Consider the following 19,220-nt stretch of genomic DNA (forward strand, 5'->3'; position numbering starts at 1 on the left):
AGGTCTGAGTCTGATCAGTGTCTGATGGGAGACTACTATGTATATTGCCTCAAGTTCCATGGTGGTAGAAAGGGAGGATGAAAACATGGTAATAAATAAGTAAGTAAGTAATTTTGAAGAGATTATATGGATTTTTGAAACACAACCATTTCCCCTCTATCAAGCAATCCTTCCCTGTTGCATGTGAGCATTGCATGGACTTTTTAACCTTGAGAACTTGTTACCTACCAATTTCAGAAGCAGTAACTGTTATGTTGTACCAAGGAGTTTCTTCTCTGTCAAAGGCCTTGGCAGTTTTGATGGTCCCAGTGTTTGCATCAATGGTGAAATACGTATCCTCTCCTGTATTGTGGTCAATGAAATATCTAAGAAGGAAAAACAAAAATTAAAACTTAACATTTAAAAAACAAAACAAAATGGCAAAACATTTAGCAATAAGACATTTTCTCAACTATTGAAATCTAAACTGTAGAAGGGGAGAGGCCATAGCTCAGTTGAAGAGCACGTGCTTTGCCTGCAGAACTCCCATCTTGAATCCCTGGCAATTTTCATTGTTAAATGATCTCCAATGTCAGGGTTGAGGTTGGGGGAGACTCTCTGCAGCTTTTGATCCTATAGGCTACTGAGAACAGACAATTCTGGGTTTGTTTGCCTGCTTTAGTACAAGGCAGCTTTAAACACATCACTTCTGAAATGAAGAGCCTGCCAAGGGAAACCAGTGCTTTCATTCCCACCATTAAGGTAGTGTCCTCTAGATGTTATAGGACTGTGTGATGTCCTTCCCTGGTTCTCCCTGTCAGGTTCCCACCTGCTTGTGGCTACTGCCTTTCCCTAGGCACCACCAGGGACACCACCAGTCAGGATCGTTGTTTTTATGTTTTCTCCACTCTGCTCTAGCACAGATCTCACTAGATCCCACTGCTAGGCAACACCACCAGTCACGTCCTGTAACCAATACTCCCAGAGACTTTGCCTGAGTCTCTCTATAGCTGGTTACTTTGTGACTGAGTGCTTATGCTGTTCCCAACCCCCTTTGTATCTTTATATATAAAGCATACAACTCTGGGTTGCTCTGGATACTTTACTTGTTACAATATCTCCCTCCACTGCTGCCACCATTAGATACAGTTTCTGTTCAGCCTTGGTAATTACCTTGCCCTACCTTCTGGTCTGTATATTCCCCCAGCCGAGAATCAGGCCTTTGGTAAACCAAATAAGTATTTATTTACTAACAACAGGAAATAACAAGATTACTTTAGGAATGTTTCACAAGCGTATAGTTTCATATTTGGTCACTCTTTATGTTTCTGTTCATATTTATACTCTTTAAATACAATCCAAACTTCCCTCAGAACTCTGCCAACCAACCCTCACCAAATGACCTCACTCCAATCAACTCAACAACTTCTCCCCCCCTACACAACTCTCATCCTCACATTTATACCTTCAGCCAGCCAGCCACTCAGCCAATCATCATCCAGCATACTTCAGCTTCTAACCCATGTACTTCCCCTTTCTCTCTCAGTCATTTACCATACACGACCTAATAGACCCGCACTTACCATATTTAGAGATGCTAACTTACAGGGACATCACAGACTGCAACTCCCATTAGCTCCAGCTGGCAAGAGCAATAGTCAGGGATGATGGGAGTTGTAGTCCAACACCTGGAGGGCACCACTTTGGCTACTCATGATTTAAAATATATTTGCAAGCATGCAGAGTACCTGTACAATAAATGTGAAGTTAATTTTCTATATTTGCTTTGCAAAATCTCCCTATAGCAAGGATTACCTCTAGTAATCCTTTGGGGTCTACTACAGCTGTTGTCAGAGCATCATGGGATCATGGGTAAGTGGCACCCATGCCACTTAGTGCATTGCATGTGCATGACAGAGGAGCCTTTATCTCATTCCAGTTCAGTGTTCTCTACTGATTTTTATTGCATGGTCTTCTTCCCCTTACTTAGAGACCACCATCTGTCCTCCCACAGCTGGTATTATTAACAGTGGCCCGGGGGTGGTGGTGGTGGTGTAATGTAATAAGAAAATGAGCTTGAAGCTACTGGAATGGGGCTTTACATGCTGGGCAATGGTAATGCTGGGATGCAGAGTTGAACAATGGGTATTTCTGGACTACTCCTTAGGAAAATTTAACCATCCCAGCTTAGGATGTGAATCTTAGTCTGGAAGACTGGAAATTTCAGCAGCAGATGCCAATGCAAATAACTTACAGGCCTCAAGGTCCAAAATACATGTAGAAAAGGGGACAGCATAGAAATGGGGAGTCTTTTCCAGACAAACATTCATTCTAACAACCTCAGGAACAATGAAGGAATTGAACAAGGGAAATATTTTCATGATTGGTCACATGGTGAGTTTCATGATAGTCACATTTGAACTTATGTCTGCTCATCCTAGGTTCAAGATTCTAGTCACTATACCACACTTGCATTCTTAGGGCCAAACTATGCAAGAAGAGGCAACCACATTTGCTTGCTTGTTTGTTCTTCCCACTTATGTCTAAGCAACATACTGTAACAATCACATCAAGTTTGCTTCTGGATGGTGTTTTTATCAATGCACGAAAGTGTACTTGTGCATCTGAAACATACCATATCTTGACACAGTGATGCATATGATCACCCCAAGAGGGCTTCTTTGCATATTTCATCCATGCAAATATGCCTTAGTAATGTAGGTGGAGAAAGAGGCAAAAGAACAGTAAGCTGCCATGCACAGTCCTCTTTGTGAAATTAAAAAAGATATATGGAAGAACAGAATAATCTTAGTACAGTAAGTACTTTTTACTAAAAAAGGCACCAACAAATTCAGAACCCCAAAATTCAATGAGAAATGTGGACAAAGAGAATTTCAGAAACACCTCCTAGAGAAAAATGCCTGAAGTAACAGAGTGCAGGGAGTTAAGACAGGGAAAAAGGAGGATCGGGAGAAAGGCCATAGTTTAGAGATGGGGTATATATTTTGCATGCAGAAGCCTTAGAGTCAGTCTCTGGCATCTCCAAGTGGGGTTGGGTAAAACTCCTGTCTAAAACCTTTGAGAACTTCTGCCAGTCAGTGTCAACAATGCTGAGCTCAATGGATCAAGGGTCTGACTTGGTGTAAAGCCAGCTTCCTATGTTCTTATGATTCAGCTCTATTCACCTGCATTGACACTCCATTATAAAAATTAGATCCCCTTCCTCCCCCCACCAAGACACAAACACAGCAGACAGGTGGGAAACAAATGTGGCTGCCATATTACATCTGGTTCAACTAATTCAAATATATTTCAGACACTTACAGTGCAATCCTGTACATAAGTGGTAGTGAACCTTGTAGCCCTTCAGATCATGTTGGACTCCAGTTCCCATCAGCCCCAGCCAGCAGTCAGGGACAATGAGAACTGTCGTTCAACACCACATGATGGGCCACAGGTTCTCCATCCTTGCTACTACACATGTTTACTCAGAAGGAAGTCACACTATATTCAAGGGGGCCTTTTCCAAATAAGCATGCATTAGACTGAGTCTCTAAGTCAGAGAAAGACTCTTTGTTTGCCATCAGGGGATGGCTGTCTACCAACCTTGCCTCCTCCTCCTCCTCCAGCCCTGAGAGCTCTCATAAGGGAACTACTCCCAAAGAACTCTAAGGGGACTTTCTCATAGTTTGGATTGAGACACTTACAGCCTTTAAAACATATTTTTAAACAAAAAACATTTAAAAACACTCACATCCACTCAAATCAAATCAAATCTTTATTTTGCGGTCAAAGACCCGTCTTTGGTAAGGAAACATTAAAAGATATAAAGAGAGTAAACAATAAAAATTAAAGTAACACTAAAAGCTATGTACATTACTCCGGAAAATCTTTGGAGCGTAAACATTGTGCAGCATATAGGAATTTGATAACTCCCATTGTAATTCCTCTATTAGTGCCTGAGATAAGGTAACGTATTTTGTTGTCATTTGGCATCCAAAAGATAGTTCCTAATATTTTGTTCAAAAATTTATATTGTATATGATTGTACATAGGACAGGTTAATATAACATGTTCAAGAGTTTCAATGCTGCCAGTTCCACAAGGGCACAAACAGCAATTATAGGGAATCCCCTTGTATCTTCCTATCAGAAGTGCAGAGTTTAGGGAGTTAAATCTGGCCCTGGTAAAGGCCAGACGTAAGTTAGGTGTTACAAGATAATCAAGATATGTAGCCTGCTTGAACGGTTTAAACTCCATTTTAAAATATGCTGGTGAGCAGGTTTTAGTAGCTTCAGTATTGGTTGTTTGGAAATCAATGTCATTAAGACGAGTACGGATAGCTAGTCTGGCCGAGGAAAGAGGTTGAGATGATAAATAATCAAAGGATAAACCAATTTGAGAAAGCTTGTTCCTAATGTTGTTATCCCAATGGGAAATATAAGTATCGTCCCAGATATGAGTTAGGTAACCCAAGGGAGGTTCATAGGATACTCTGGTCCAATAATTTAAGGCTAGGAGCCACGCTTGGCATGCTAATGATGGCAAACCAGTTTCTAGCCTGAGAGCCGCTGCCGGAGCACATCTTGGTAAACCCATAATTTGACGCAAAAAAGAGGAAAGGACAGATTCTACCGAGTTGTTAAATGCCTGGACCCAAATTTGCACACCAAATAATAATTGAGGTATAATTTTCAATTGAAATGTCTGAATTACTGCCAGTATATACCTCCCCCCTTTATAATAGAAATAACGAAGAAGTTTTTTTGCGTTATTACATGCAAATGTAATCGCAGTTTTTATGTGGGTGGCCCAATTCAGGGATGAATGAAAGGTAATACCTAGGTATTTGTATTGAGAAACCAGAGTGATTTGCTGACCGTTAACAGTCCAGGAGCCTGCATTTCGGCGTCTTGAGAAGACTAAAATTTTGGTTTTTTACATCCACTCAAATCCCTAATTTCAAGGTTGCCATGGCCAGTATCTATCGGCCACCAAATGCCTGGGAGTTTAAATTACTCCTGACATTCCATAGTGAGGGAGACCAATGCACCTCAACAGGCAGGGAATTTCACAAACAGGGAAACACCACTGAAAAGGCCATCATGGGTCAATGCCAATCAGGCAGCAATCAGAGGTGGCACCGCTAATAGGGCCTCCCCTGCTGATCATTTATATGGTTGATACTGGGGGAGTCACTCCTTAAGAAACTTAGATCCCAAGACATTTAGGGCTTTGTACACTAAAGCCAGGGCCAGCCCTAGGATAAATAATGCCCTGGGTGAGGAGCTCAGGTCTGATGTTGGGGCCCCTGCTGCTGTCCCATGCATGTATATATACAGCAGGGGGGCACATGTAAGAATTATTGCATGCATGGGATATATGTGACAATTATCTCTTGCAGCTCCTCCTTGCCCTAGGATCAAGCAGAATGATAGATGTGTTTCATTTTTTTTAACATGGGGATAATGGAGTGGGAATTGATTGTGTTTCTCCTGAGTACGTCCCTCAAATTCCAACCCCCTTCTGGCAAAGTGCCTTTCCTGGGACTCAGTCTTACTTGGGGCTACTTGGCCTGGGTCAATCATAAGCCTGCCTGACCAATCTTATCTCTATTGCTGCTGAGACATAAGGAAAGATTTTACTTTACTATGATTGGTTTAGACTCCTTTACAATTGGGCTGCAGGCCTAGCTATCATGTAGGCACCTCCCTTCCTGCCTCCCAATGATACATTTTACTGCCAGCTTAAGCTTCAAATTAGCATCTATTTTGTTTAATACACAACTATGTAAAATATTTACTTCATTGTGACTGGGGAGAGGTCCCATTATGTTACAATTACGTGTTGTGATTCAGTGTCATCTTACACCCTTATATACTATTTCTTCTTTTTATGAAATCTTTAAACAAAATACTAAGAATTGTGGTGAGCAATGTGGCAGGGTCAGGGCAGGGTCACATGGTACACACAGGAACTGAGGCAGGGGGCCTCTTGCTTTGTGGAGGCCTGGGGCAAGTGGCCTCAGCCCCCCCACCAGGCAGCCCCACAACTTTGCAGTGTTACCAAGTTTTATGACTTCTGCAGGATTGCAAAACACAGCAGTGCAATAGGCTGTGCTACTCTCAGGCTTTTCCCCAGCAATGCCTATGAAAAGGGCCCATAGCAAGCTAGCTCTTATTTGCTGCTCTGCTTTCTGTGCACTCCTGCTCCAGTTCCAGGATCCCAATGAAGTCTCAGTCATGTTGGGACTCTCAAAGGATGACTCTCATTGAGATGTAGGCCTATTTTCTTTATGTTCAGCACACAAAATGGCTTCTGCTGCAAGCTCTCTTCTGTGAGCTCCAACACTACCTACTCAGCTATCACAGGTTTTACTATCAATATATATATATATTTGGTAACAATTCCTATCTTTTGGTAAGCATTCTTCATTTCAGAGTATCCATTATTTTTAGCTTTAAAATAATAAAGAAAATTTATAAATAAAAAGGTATTCAGCTAACCTCTTATAGCTTATGGCTTTATTTATTATTATTTATACAGTGCTTATAGCGTCTATAGTATTTGAAATGCTAAGTGCTTGGTACGTTACCTCAAAGCAAAGCTGTGTTCCACTGATTTTTACCTGGCGCAAATGACATCAAAGAGGATATTGAAAAAGAAACATATTTTAAAGCTAACTGAAGAAAGATCATTTTTGTAGTTAGCAACCACACACCCTATAGAACCTTGGAAAAAGGTTACAGACACTTGAGTTTTGCCACCCTAGCTCACTACAGACAGTACATTAAAAAAAACCCACAGCCACTGAGCTCAGCTTGGTGCCTCTTTCAGCTTTGTGCTGTGCCCAGGCAACTACCCAGCTTGCCCACCCCTAAGGCCAGCCCTGTCTAATGTTAACACCTTGAATTTGTCTCAGTAGCTCACTGTCTGCAGAGCTTTTAGGACCAGTGACACATGGCCCCATCAGGCTGTTCCATTTGCCAACCTAGGAGCCACATTCTGCAGTAGCTGCAGCTTTTGAACCATATTCAAGGGCAGCCCCATATAAAGTGCATTACAGTAGTCTAAGTGGGAGGTCACCAGAGCATGGACAACTGAGACCAGGCTATCCTAGTCCAGGAATGGCCATAGATGGCAAACCAGCCTAAGCTGGGTATAAGTACTCCTAGCTGCAGAAGCCACTTGAGACTCCAGTGACAGGTTGGAAACTAGGAGTACCCCCAGACAATGACTCTCCCAAGCCCCTCTCAAAACAGGTAATACACCTAATTCCAGGAAAGGAAACACCCAGCCACAACACCTCTATGCTTTCTTAAATTTTGCTGGGGGGGGTTGTGTGTGTGTGTGTGCATACACACTGTATTTACAATGTTTTTTTTTCTGTGAACTGCTTTGAGCACAGATGTATTTGTGGAAAATGGGATATATAAATAAGATGACTATGACAAACAAAAGGTGACACATGGTCAAAGAGAACAATAACAAATAAAAGCAGCAAAAATGTAGAATAGATATTACCAGAAAAACATATTGTTAGAAACTGGAAGCCAGAAAGAAATCAACTTCAATCATCAAGATGAGAAATGATCAGATCATTAAATAAAGTCTTGGTAGCAGAGAGTAGCAAAAAAAAAGAAAGTCTGATTTTTGAGATGCTTAAAAGCTGCAATGGATGAGACTGTGCTATAGCCATGAGAGAGACAGAAAATAAATCAAAAGAAAGTGAAGAATCAAATATAATTCCAAAGGTTATCCATGTAGGCAGAAGGACAGACTGTAGCAAAACTTCAAGGCAAAGTAAAAGATGGAAGAATGGTTAGATTGCCAGGAGGGCAGAAAGGGAACTCAGTTTTAAAACTGTTAACTTTTTAAAGAATGAGAGGAAAGCCAAGACACAACAGCAACAAGATAGCACATAATAGCAGACAACAAAGCAGAAGAAAGATCTAGAGCCAAACGATGGAGTCATAAATTATCCACAAAAATATGGTATTAAATATAAAATAAACAATGTAGTGGTAGTCAAAGGTGAAAGATACAGAAAAATGAATTAGGACCTAGGACTGTCTGTGGGGTACACATAATAACATGTACCTATGTATGTATTAAGTTGTGTGAGAGGTTTTCCTATCTAATGAGATGACTCTGGAGAAGCCAAATTTTGGTAGGGGAGTATCAAATACTCTTAAAACTCTGGTTGTTTGGTCTTTTTTTAAAAAAAAAATCTTGAACGGCAGCCTTTGAATGGAAATAGACTGCCTTCAAGTTGATTCCAACTTATGGGTGACCCTATGAATAGGGTTTTCATGGTAAGGGGTATTCAGAGGGGGTTTCCCATTGCCTTCCTCTGAGGCTGAGAGGCACTGACTGGCCCAAGGTCACCCAGTGAGCTTCATGGCTGTGTGGGGATTCGAACCCTGGTCTCCCAGGTCGTAGTCCAGCACCTTAACCACTACACCACACTGGCTCTCTAGCAGCCTTTGAATCTTTGCTTAAAACCTGATATGGTATCCTTGATCAATACAGTGGTTAGTCTGTCAAAGACTGAGGAAACCCAGGTTCCTACTAAGCTATTGAGTACACTGGACGATTCTGGGCAAGTAACTCTCTCAGTGAATAATCTATCTCACAGTTGTTGCAAGGATATAATGGAGGGCAGAAGGGGACCACGAACACTACTTTGAGCTCCTTAGAGAAAGGGTGGGATATAAAGGATATATATATATACTACTTGCAGAAAGTACCCAGCATTGCTCAGGAGTTCTAAAAAAACAACAAATACACCCACATCCACATATACAGAGAGAGAGATGGATGATTTAATTTGGCAGTTTCCTGCCAAAATTGGTTAAAATCAGTGCCATTTCAGAAGGTTCAGTCCACCATCTTGATTCAAAATGGCATCCAACAGTACTCAAACTGAGACAAAAAACCTCCACCTTAATCTCAGGAACCACCATGCAAAATTTGGCTAGTGTCCTGCTTCAGGAGAAGCTAAATCCAGCCCTCAAGTCCACTCACCAGGGCAATTAAACATAATTCTGGTTATAGTCCAGAACACAGAGGCAACATAAGAAGGAAGGTCCATAAATAGTTCACAATCAAAACACAGGACAGCCTCAGCTAGGCCGCACATCAAGGAAGTGATTGTATTCCAGAACTCTGCCAGCACTAGAAGCTTTTAACCATGAACCTCCAGAGCTCTACCCAGAGCACAGCTGTAGGCCATCTGAACTGCCTGGTCTGCTTGTGAGAAGTAGCTTTCTTATGAGTAGCCCTTTGCTCCCAAGGAATCCTAGTTCTTCAGGCAGGCACTCCAGCATCTGGCAGCTGACTGGGTCTGCACCTTTAGGTGTTGACACTCCCCCCAACTGAATGGCAGCTCAGGCTCTGCCTCTGATTCTGTGGAAGCCCTTCTGTGTCTTGCAAAGGAAGTTGGGGTATTGTGATTTCTGAAGGCCCCAGCCTGCACCTCTGTGATGTTTGTGTTGGGGAGTGCCGGGTCTTCCTCTGAATCAGATTCCTCCAGCAGAGGTATAACAATTATGATAGCTTAAGAGGCATCCAAATCAGCACAGTTTTGAACAGTTCAGTTTGTCAACTTGATTCAAAATAGCATCCAATAGTATTCAAATATAGACCAAAACCTGTCTCTCAATCTCAGGGACCATTGTGCCAAATTTGGTGGCAATATTGATGCCGATCACTGCGCTCTGCAGGTGAGGGCCTCCTGCAAATACCATCTTATCAGGAGGTCCGTTCTGCACAACATAGGAAACGGACCTTTAGTGTGGCGGCACCTAACCTGTGGAATTCCCTCCCCTTAAAAATTAGGCAGGCGCCATCTCTGTTATCTTTTTGGTGCCTTTTGAACACTTTCCTCTTTCAACAAGCCTTCTAAGTTGAGACCTATCCCAGTCTGCGTCTGTGCTGGAATTGCTTTTTAATATGTTTGTTTTAAAAAAAACATTTTTTTTAAAAAAAACACAATGTTTTTTAATGCTTTTTAAAAAGATGTCTTTAAAGCTTTTTAATTTTTTTTTTAAAAAAGCTGTTTTGTTTTAATGTATTTTAAGGTCTGTTTTTATGATGTTTTGAAGTGGGGTTTTTTGTGCTTTTGTTTACCGCCATGGGCCCTGCTGGGAGGAAGGGCAGGATATAAATCAAATAATAAATAAATAAAATAAATAAATAACTTCAGAGGTGTCTGAACACATAGAAAACAGATGGAGGAACAGGCAAACAATATATAGTAGATATAAACAAACATTGAAGAACTAAAGCTGGGCCAGAACCCACTAGTTGCTGAAAAATTGTTTTCTTCTTTTCTGTGAGAACCATGTTTGTTTCGAGTCAAAACAAGTATTTGACTGAGGTTTATGATACATGCCAGAGGTTATTTTAAACAGAAATACTCAAATATATATTTGCCTAAACCCAGAAAGATGTGGGAGACAGACACGTGCCTTACTAATCATTGGCTGTCACTTTCTTCTTGATGGCTTCTGTGCTCTTTATAATACAGGATATAGTTTTCATGAAAATGAAATGAAAGAGAAATGCATTGCATCCCCACAAAAGTGACACCAGGATTGGGATGGCCAATAAAGGGAGCATCAAAATAGTCCCAATGCAGAACGGAGCTCTCTTTAACTCCTAAGTTGCTGTGGTTCTGCCTTAAGCTGAAAGTGAGGGCATTGAAATGGATAGAAGAAACAAAACAGAATGAGAAAACACTGAACAGATTGACAAGCAGCGTCTTTCAAAGTATACTTCACTGAAGGTCACCGACAACAATTGAATCAATTACAGACTTTCGACAGCCTTCAGACCAGCTTATGCATCTTGATTGAAAATTAAGGGAGGCATTTATTTTACAGAAGTGTGGTTTTGCTGATACTCAAAACGTTTTATGCCTCATTGTGGATTGTCTTTTGTTGGAACTATTTTCTAGACTCTTCAATTATTTCTGCACAGTCATACAGAGGAGTGAACAGGAACTATTCTTATATCTGAGAGAATATAAGTCCTCAAAGACCTTACTGTAGATTTTCTTAACCTAGTGGTCTCCGGATGTTTTGGACTACAACTCCCATCAGCTCCACCCAGCACAGCTGTGCTGACTGGAGCTGATGGGAGTTGTAGTTCAACTTGATGCATGTGGAGGTCATCAAGTTAGGGAAGGCTGCTTTACTATAGTGTATCTATAAACTTCTGAGTTAAGATAATATGTGAAGACTATTAGCATATACACAGTGAAAATACTAAAACTAGCAACATAGCCAATATTATCCTATTATCAATTTCTTTAAAACTGCTCTTTGAGAGACAATGTGTCTTCAGAGTTATAAGTGGTTTCTTCTATGAACAAACTATACTCTTCATCTTCTTCAGCAGTTTGAATACACTGGAACAATTTAAATACTCAGAACTTGCTTGCCAGATTTTCTTAACAGATAGACATAGTCAATTTTCTTGAAAGCCATTGAAAAGGTTCAGTAACATAGTGGCACCTCAGTTCTTCTCAACTAAATATCATAGTGGCATCATCATTCTTCTCAGTGTAGACCAATATCCAAAAGCTGAATTGGAAATCTCAAGTAGCTCCTAAAAAGCTCTGGGATGCAGCAAACTGGACAGAAATTCAGCATCACTCTTTGTAGGCAAGCCAACAATGTTCCATGCCACTATGAAATTGTATCTTTTTTAGAGATTTTGAAAACTAGACTGACGCATGAGATGGACATAGCATGTACTCAAGGCAGAACAGGGGTTGGCAAACTAGCCTTCAAATGATGAAGTCACAGAAGACAATTATAGTTGAAAAACATATTGCTGTGGAATACACCTAATCCTATTTGTTGGCAGCACCCAGCAAATTCTTTTATGAATTTGACTGGATTTAAGCCACTTCCCATGAGATTTGGATCCTTACCCATGATACTGGCTGTCCAGCAACAGGAACAGAGTGGTAATGGAGAATTTTTATATATCCACACATATAAACATAGATATTAGAAGGTATATGTTTACAAAATATAAGAAAAATCACAAGGAACTAAGCAAAAAGGCCCACAGGCCTATGAGACCCCAAAATCCATTTTCACAGAGAGGCAAGTGAAGTTCAGTTCAGTGGAAAACTTTGAAACATTATCAAAGTAGGAGTGAGAGAAACTTTGACTTTTAAGATGTCCCAGTGTGTTTAATTTCAGTCTTGACAAACAGAATACCAACTTTGTAAGTGGGTTTTCATGGTAAAAAGGTATTCTGAGGTAGTTTGCCTTTTCCATTCCTCTGAGGCTGAGAGATAGTGGCTGGCTGGAATCACCCAGTGCCTTTCTTAACTGTGTGGTCTCCAGTCATAGTCCAGTACTTTAATCATAGCTCCTTCTCTATAGCTATGTATTTTTAAGTTAGGAATGGGACTTCTAAGAAAATATAAGAAATAAGAACCCCTATAGCAAATTAATAGAACTGTGGTGCTCATGAACTTTCAGTTACCTTAAGTTGAGCCAAACCCAACCTGGAATTGTTGTACCGCTCAAGGAACATGTTCTAATATCTCCAGGTGTACCTGGGTCAGCCTGGCCGATCAGAAACAATGAAAGTAACAGGTATGCATGAAGGCCCACTCATAATAGTAGAATGTAGTGTATGGTAGTAATTGGTTTCAACTGGCCTGGAAGAGCATTAGTCAAGGAGGACAGCAGAACAATGGTGATATTAGTAAGACAGACAGATTATTGGAATAAGAAGTATATTAAAACACTGACAAATTACCTGTACACGTGTTCATGTAACTAGAGAGTAGAATTACATAATGTTTCTGATTGGTTTGGAAATACTGCAGAGAGGAGGAACTGTTACGTTATGTGGGAAGGAACTTGTGGGATTGGTAAACTAATGTCACATGCTGACCTTAGTACTGTATAAAACAGCCATGCAGACAGTGCCTCAGGGCAGTCCTCACCAGGCACTCTGGATGGGCTGACCCTGCGTATCCTAGTAAAGAATAAAGGCCTACCTTTTTGCTTCAAGCCTGCGTCTTCAAATTTTTTCCAAGGACTTCCAGTCCCAGATCCCAAAAATTCCCCATCAGTGGTACACTCAGAGACCCTAATGTTTTGGTCTCTGTATTTGGTAATCTCAGTAATTAAGAATCAGGCGTACTTCTAACTGTATAATCCTGTCCCTTCATCCTCATAGCCCCACAATAGGTTATGTTTATGGGCATGGGAAAATTATACCAGATTGTTTGAAGAGTGGGATGGAATGTTGAGAATTATAATATGCATATAATGTATTAGTTGGCCAAGGCAGAGCAGAGGGGTTTCAGCAAACTTTGGTGAACTAGGTGAACTAAGTCCATCTCTGCTACTAGCTAAAATGAAGGTGGATGGAAAATGGGCTTTTCTGCACTGCCTGCAGGAGCAGGTAACTCAAGTGCCACAATATATCACTTCATACTAGATAGTACTGCACAACAATTAGACAAATTGGAAAGCCAGAGGCAGCAATAAGACTCTCCTGCATGCTCCACTAACTCCTCATAAAATGAACACTTTGAAGTGCACAGAAAACACTTTTCAAAACTGTGGAAGGTTTCTTTAATCTGGTACATGCACTCCACATTGCCTGAAAATAAAGCAGGTGTGTTGTATTTTTTTTTTTTAAAAGAAATAGATGAGAGCAGCTTGTTGAAATATGCTCTAGGTTTACCAGCATTCAGCTGTTAACTGTACCACATATTGTAATTCCTTCTGCAGTCTGCAAAATATCAAGATCACTTAAGGCTCTCTATCATTTGTCAGCCACAGCAAAGGCTAATGAAGGACATTCCAATGTAGAGGATAGATGCCATGGATACAAAACTAATTTTCAGCCATATCCCATTACAATGTAAGCTATCACAATCACATTCCCAAGAAAATACCTAGAAAACAGTATTTCTTCTAGAAACTGTGCTTTTGAAGATGGATTACTGTAGCACAAAAGTGAACATATTGGATGTATGTGTTGTTCCTTTACATTAATGTGAAGGTGCACATCTCAAATTTTCTTGAGGTATAACAAGTAAATGTAACATTTACTAGAGAGAACACTCCCTTTAAATAGTTGCTTAAGATAATGGTTTTCCAGTGGTGGCTAGTGCCCATTGGGGCAGGTGGAACAGATTTCAGTCAGCCCAAACAGTAGGAGGAACAAAGACCAATGACAGGCAGAACCAACTAATTCTAGTTGTGTCCCCATCCTCCTCCCTGCTGAGTTCTACATGAGCAACATTGTTTGTAAGAAAAAAAGGCAGGGAGGTGGGAGCTGACTGAGGGCAAACTGAAGTTGGTAGGGCAGTGCCCCACTTACCTAGTGGACCAGCCTCCACTGGGTTTGCCTACTGGAGTGTTTTGCTGTACATGTATATTTAACATCCAACAGAAGCCCTTGAATCCACCTTCTTTCAAGGTTGAGGAACACTTGTACCATGTTGTGACATCCTGTGAAACCCCAACCCACTCTCCCCACCCAGAAAAAGAGTTAAAAACTGGTGATAAGTAATTTATTTAACATTCAAAAACAAATTTGCACTAATTCATGGTTATAACTCAGACCATTATTTGGAAAATTAGAAAGTTTTAATAAATATAATTCAGTGTGTTCATCAAATGTTATTACTCAGAATCTCTAGGGTGGCTTGTGAAACCCAAGGGTTCTATGGTGCCCTGATTGAGGAATTCTGGTGTAAAGATTTGATTGCTTCAATCCAGAGAAAGCTAATCAGGCTTATTTCTCATCAATCTCAATGGGGTGTGAGTACAAATAATTTTCTTTGAACTGAAGCCACCACCTGTATTAAATATTGTAGATTAAACCAGATATGTGGTTTACCTCCTAATTTAATAGGTGGGAAAGTGTAAATCGATGTTTGTGCATTAAACATTTTTAATAGTGTCCTGCATGCAGATATCCCAGTTTTCCCCAAACTTCTATCAATTTGAAGGAAAACCATCATGCCTGGGCATGCAGCACTATGTTTTTATTTCTTTCCAGAGAAGTTCACTTCCTCTAAACTAAGATTCAGTTCAGGCAAATCACACAATATCCATAGATGCCACAAGTTTTCCCTTAAACAAAATTGGGACTCCATTTAGATAAATCGCTTCAAGATTTTCAAGGGAAAATATAATAATTTTTCAAAAACATTAATATCAACATGCATTAGCAACATTTATTGGGCAGAGGATGGGCACACTTCTCTGCAAATCTGAACTATTCTGGCAGACAGAACAGTATCTAAGAGAGTGATACAGTAGATGACATTCTTGAATTTAATGTTCTAGTGCAGACTTCCCCAACCTGGTACCTTCCAGAGGTTTTGGAGGCCAACTCCAGCTATAATGGCCAAAAGTCAGGGATGAGAGCACCAGATTGGATAAGTCTTCACTAGAACATTGAGGAAAGCTGTTCTAGAGGTTAGATGTCAGCACTGGATTAGGATGTAGAGTTTTGAAGGTACAAAGAAAGACAAAGCTACAGCCTTCTTACTACATGAAGGTAGTAGAGAACATTTATGGCCATTTCAAAGACTTAACAAACAATTGCCCCTTAGGATTGTTACAGCATTGACTTCCGGGAAGGGTGACTTCACTTGTGCCTGCTTTTGAGACGGGCTCCCGCCTCAAAAGAAGCTTCTTCAGATATAAATCAGTCAGAACATTTTTTTTTGACTGATGAAATTTCTCCCGGGCAGGGAGAAACGTAGAGATCAACCTCAAAAGCCTGTTTTTGTTGGGAGGACTGGATTTCATTAATTTATGAGAAAAGGTCCAGCCAGCAATGCCGGACGGACTTCCGAACAAGCTCTATCTGATTAATGCGATACGTTTATCTTTTCTTCAAAGAGAAAACGGACTAACAGGCAAGCACCCTTCTTTCTATTATTTTTTTTACTTGGTTTAAATTGTTGCAGCAAAAAGAGATTTGTCAAATGAATCAGCTTTAAAGAACTTCTGGGTGAGCTATAACTCTTCTCTGTTATTCACGAAATTAACAGCTTATCTCTGTTTCTATTGCAAAAAGCTGTCCTGGAAGTGCATTCTAAAGATATAAACAGAAGAGGGATTTCTATTCCGAGGAACATTATATTGTCTGGGACTATTCTCTTTTTGGTCTATTTTATTTTGACGAATCTGCTTCTTCACGACGCCACTAACTGTTTTGATGCTGGGAACTAAATTTGTTTTGTATTCTTGAACATAGAGAGATAAGGCAGGCTGCTCTGTTTATACTGTGATGTCATCAAGCCTGGAATATTAACCCAATTGTTGCTGAAATAAGAAGTGGTTCTTCTTTATTTTTGTTTTGTTTTGTTTTCGTGGTTTTAAAAATGGCAATCAAGAAAGTGGCTGAGAATCTGGAAGTAATTATGTTTCAGAAAATAATGGATGAGATTGAGATAACGAAACAAACCCTGCGACAGGGCAGTAAGGAGCTGAAAATTGAACTGAGCAAAATGACGCAGGAGCTTAAAGAAATAGGGGATCCTGTGAGAGAGGAGAATGAGGTCAGAGATGAGAAAAGAAAAAATAAAGGGAAGATACAAGCCCTGGAGATTGGAACAAATGTGGGATTGGAAAAAGATCTGGAGTTTATGGATATTAGAAATAAAATCTACTGTTTGGAATTTAACGTTATCTCTGAAGAAATTAATGAAGATATTAGAGATAAAGTTATCAATGGCTTGGATAATCTTCTGGACTGGAATGACGTGATGGAGCTTGATATAGAGAAAATCTATGGAATTAACTGCAGCCATGTGACAATGGAAAAACTCTCAAGAGATGAGCCAGTGCATTTTGTAAAAAAGAAGAACACAGATATGACTTTACAACAATATTTCAGCAACTTATTCAGAATTGATGGCAAGAAAATATTTGGGATAGAGGAAATTCCCATCAGACTCTTATTATATGACTATGGCTATGACAGCAAGATTATTATGGAATACTGATAATGGAAGATTGGACACTGAAATTACTGGACTTAACAGGACTATTGAAGATGGAAGATGGAATTAATAGGGATAATGGAATAATGGCTATTGAAATTATTGGACCTAACAGATTTTGATGAGATGGATTAATCGATATGTTTATTTGGACTATGGTTATGACAATAAGATTATTATTATTATTAACGAGATGGATTAATCGACATGTTTATTTGGAGAAAAATTGATAGATATATTTCTTAAAGAATTGAAACCTCTCTTTGACTTTTTGTGGAAAGAATAAAGTAATGTTTATGAGATTTGATGATTAATTAAGATAACTACTGGAGGAAAGTGATTTTATAATATAATTTAAGAGACTGGATTGTTATATATTGTAGACCTATAACTGATTTGATCTGCGACAAATGGGAAGTCAACATTTTATTTTTTTGTTTAATCATTTTTGTTTTGTTCTGTTTTTTGTCTTTGAATGTTTTATGATTTTGTTTTGTATGTTTTATGAAAATTTGAATAAAAATTATTGTAAAAAAAAAAAGGATTGTTACAGCATTGTTGGTATGCTAAAACTGATCCAAATGGAGCCAATCAAATTCAGCATTCACAGGGGCAATAAAAGTAATGATACAAAATGTATTCTCAATTCTCATAAGTATCTGCTTCGGGTATGTCCTAATAAAACAACCAGGACACACAAAGTGGATTACGAGAAATGTTCATTAATTGTTTGTTGGATTAGTGTCATCCTTCAATAGGTTTCTCTTCAGAAGCCAAGTGGCTTGCAGCCAGCACTGTAATCAGATACAGAACACAGCTTGATACTGATATGACACAGAGCTCATGGAATTTGCATCTCATAGCTAATGAGAGCCATTAGGATGGATAGAATGTTGCATCAAATGAGACACCAGAGTAATCTTTTTCATAAACGTTCAGCCTTGAACATACAAAGTAACCTCACACTATCAGTCTACCTAGCACAGTGAAGTCTACTTATAAGTGATAGCAGCATTTCAAGTTCCAGATTTCCAAGGTCTTCTTCCCAGAATTAAAGCCCATTAAGTGGTGATTTCAGGGACTAAACTGGAACCATTGGAACACAAGTTGCATGCTATGTTCTTCCCATATATAGCACTGCCTTAGATCAGCCTTCCCCAAGCTAGCACCCTCCAGATATCTTGAATGATAAAAGACCTATCATCCTTGACCTTTGGCCATGCTGGCTGGGGATGATGAGAGTAGCAGACCAAAACATCTGGAGGACACCAGGTTGGGGAAAATCTGCCTTAGCACAATGTTGTGTCTAGTCTAAAACTGTCTATGACTACTCTCATCACTAACTCAACTCTCCAAAGATCAAAAGCCTTTCTCAAATGCTTTGACTGGCAATAATATGAATTGAACCTGAGTTTGTAACATGCCCCTTGCATGGGTAAAAATTCACTTGGAAATATTTATTTATATATTATTAAACTTCTATCTTGCCCTTCCTTCCAGAAAGAGCCCAGGGAGACAAAACACTAAAAACATCTTAAAACCTCGAGTTGAACATGTTTTCTGAACATAGGAGGCTGCTTTATACCGAATCAGAGTAGTGGCTCATCTAGCCCAGTATTACTGCCTGTGACTGGGAGCCGCTCAGGCCAAGGGCTTTTGCTAGCTTTGTCATGTTAGATCCTCTTGACTGTCAGGGATTGAATTTAGGACCTCAGCGCATGAAACACATATCCTCTTCTACTGAGATATGAGCTCTCTGTCTGGAGGCTCCTAGCTTACTGAAAGTGTTGAGGTAGTAGACATACTCTGAAAGAGGTGGTTGGGCTATGTATCTGGAGTTGCCTTCGTATATGTATGTGTGTGGTGATATTGGGGTATCCGGCAATAATGCTTCATTAATGTAGCAGATTTCAAATGATTTATCGAGGACCATTAAGTGAGACTGGAACTGGGGATCCTGCAGCCAGCTTTTATCTGGATGTTTGGTGCTTTTGTGAACTGACGTTAAATCAAACTGTCAAACTTACAAATCAAAGCCTCAGATCTAGGACCCTAGGGGGAGTACTAGCATTCAGACTATTTATTTGTGATAATAGCTCCAGAAAGTGGACTTCCCAGGAGGAATCGCTCCGCCTGTGCAGCCTTTGAGACGAGCTCCCGTCTCAGAGGAAGCTTTTTCAGTTGTAAAACTAGTCAGATTTTTTTTTTGACTGGAAAAAACTTTCTCCCAGGT

At 39.9% G+C, this 19,220-nt stretch overlaps 1 protein-coding gene across 5 annotated transcripts in view; it reads right to left on the minus strand.

The window, feature by feature from the left end:
• CDH18 (cadherin 18) overlaps positions 1–19,220 on the minus strand; it is a 560,265-nt gene that overhangs the window by 61,823 nt on the left and 479,222 nt on the right. For all 5 annotated transcript variants that reach the window (XM_061589856.1, XM_061589839.1, XM_061589822.1 and 2 more), the window contains one exon: positions 229–365. In XM_061589856.1, the coding sequence (XP_061445840.1) occupies positions 229–365 (137 nt within the window). The remainder of the gene's footprint in view (positions 1–228; positions 366–19,220) is intronic.

The sequence above is a fragment of the Rhineura floridana genome, chromosome 1 (assembly GCF_030035675.1).
Source record: "Rhineura floridana isolate rRhiFlo1 chromosome 1, rRhiFlo1.hap2, whole genome shotgun sequence".
In the NCBI taxonomy this organism is placed as follows: Eukaryota; Metazoa; Chordata; class Lepidosauria; order Squamata; family Rhineuridae; genus Rhineura; species Rhineura floridana.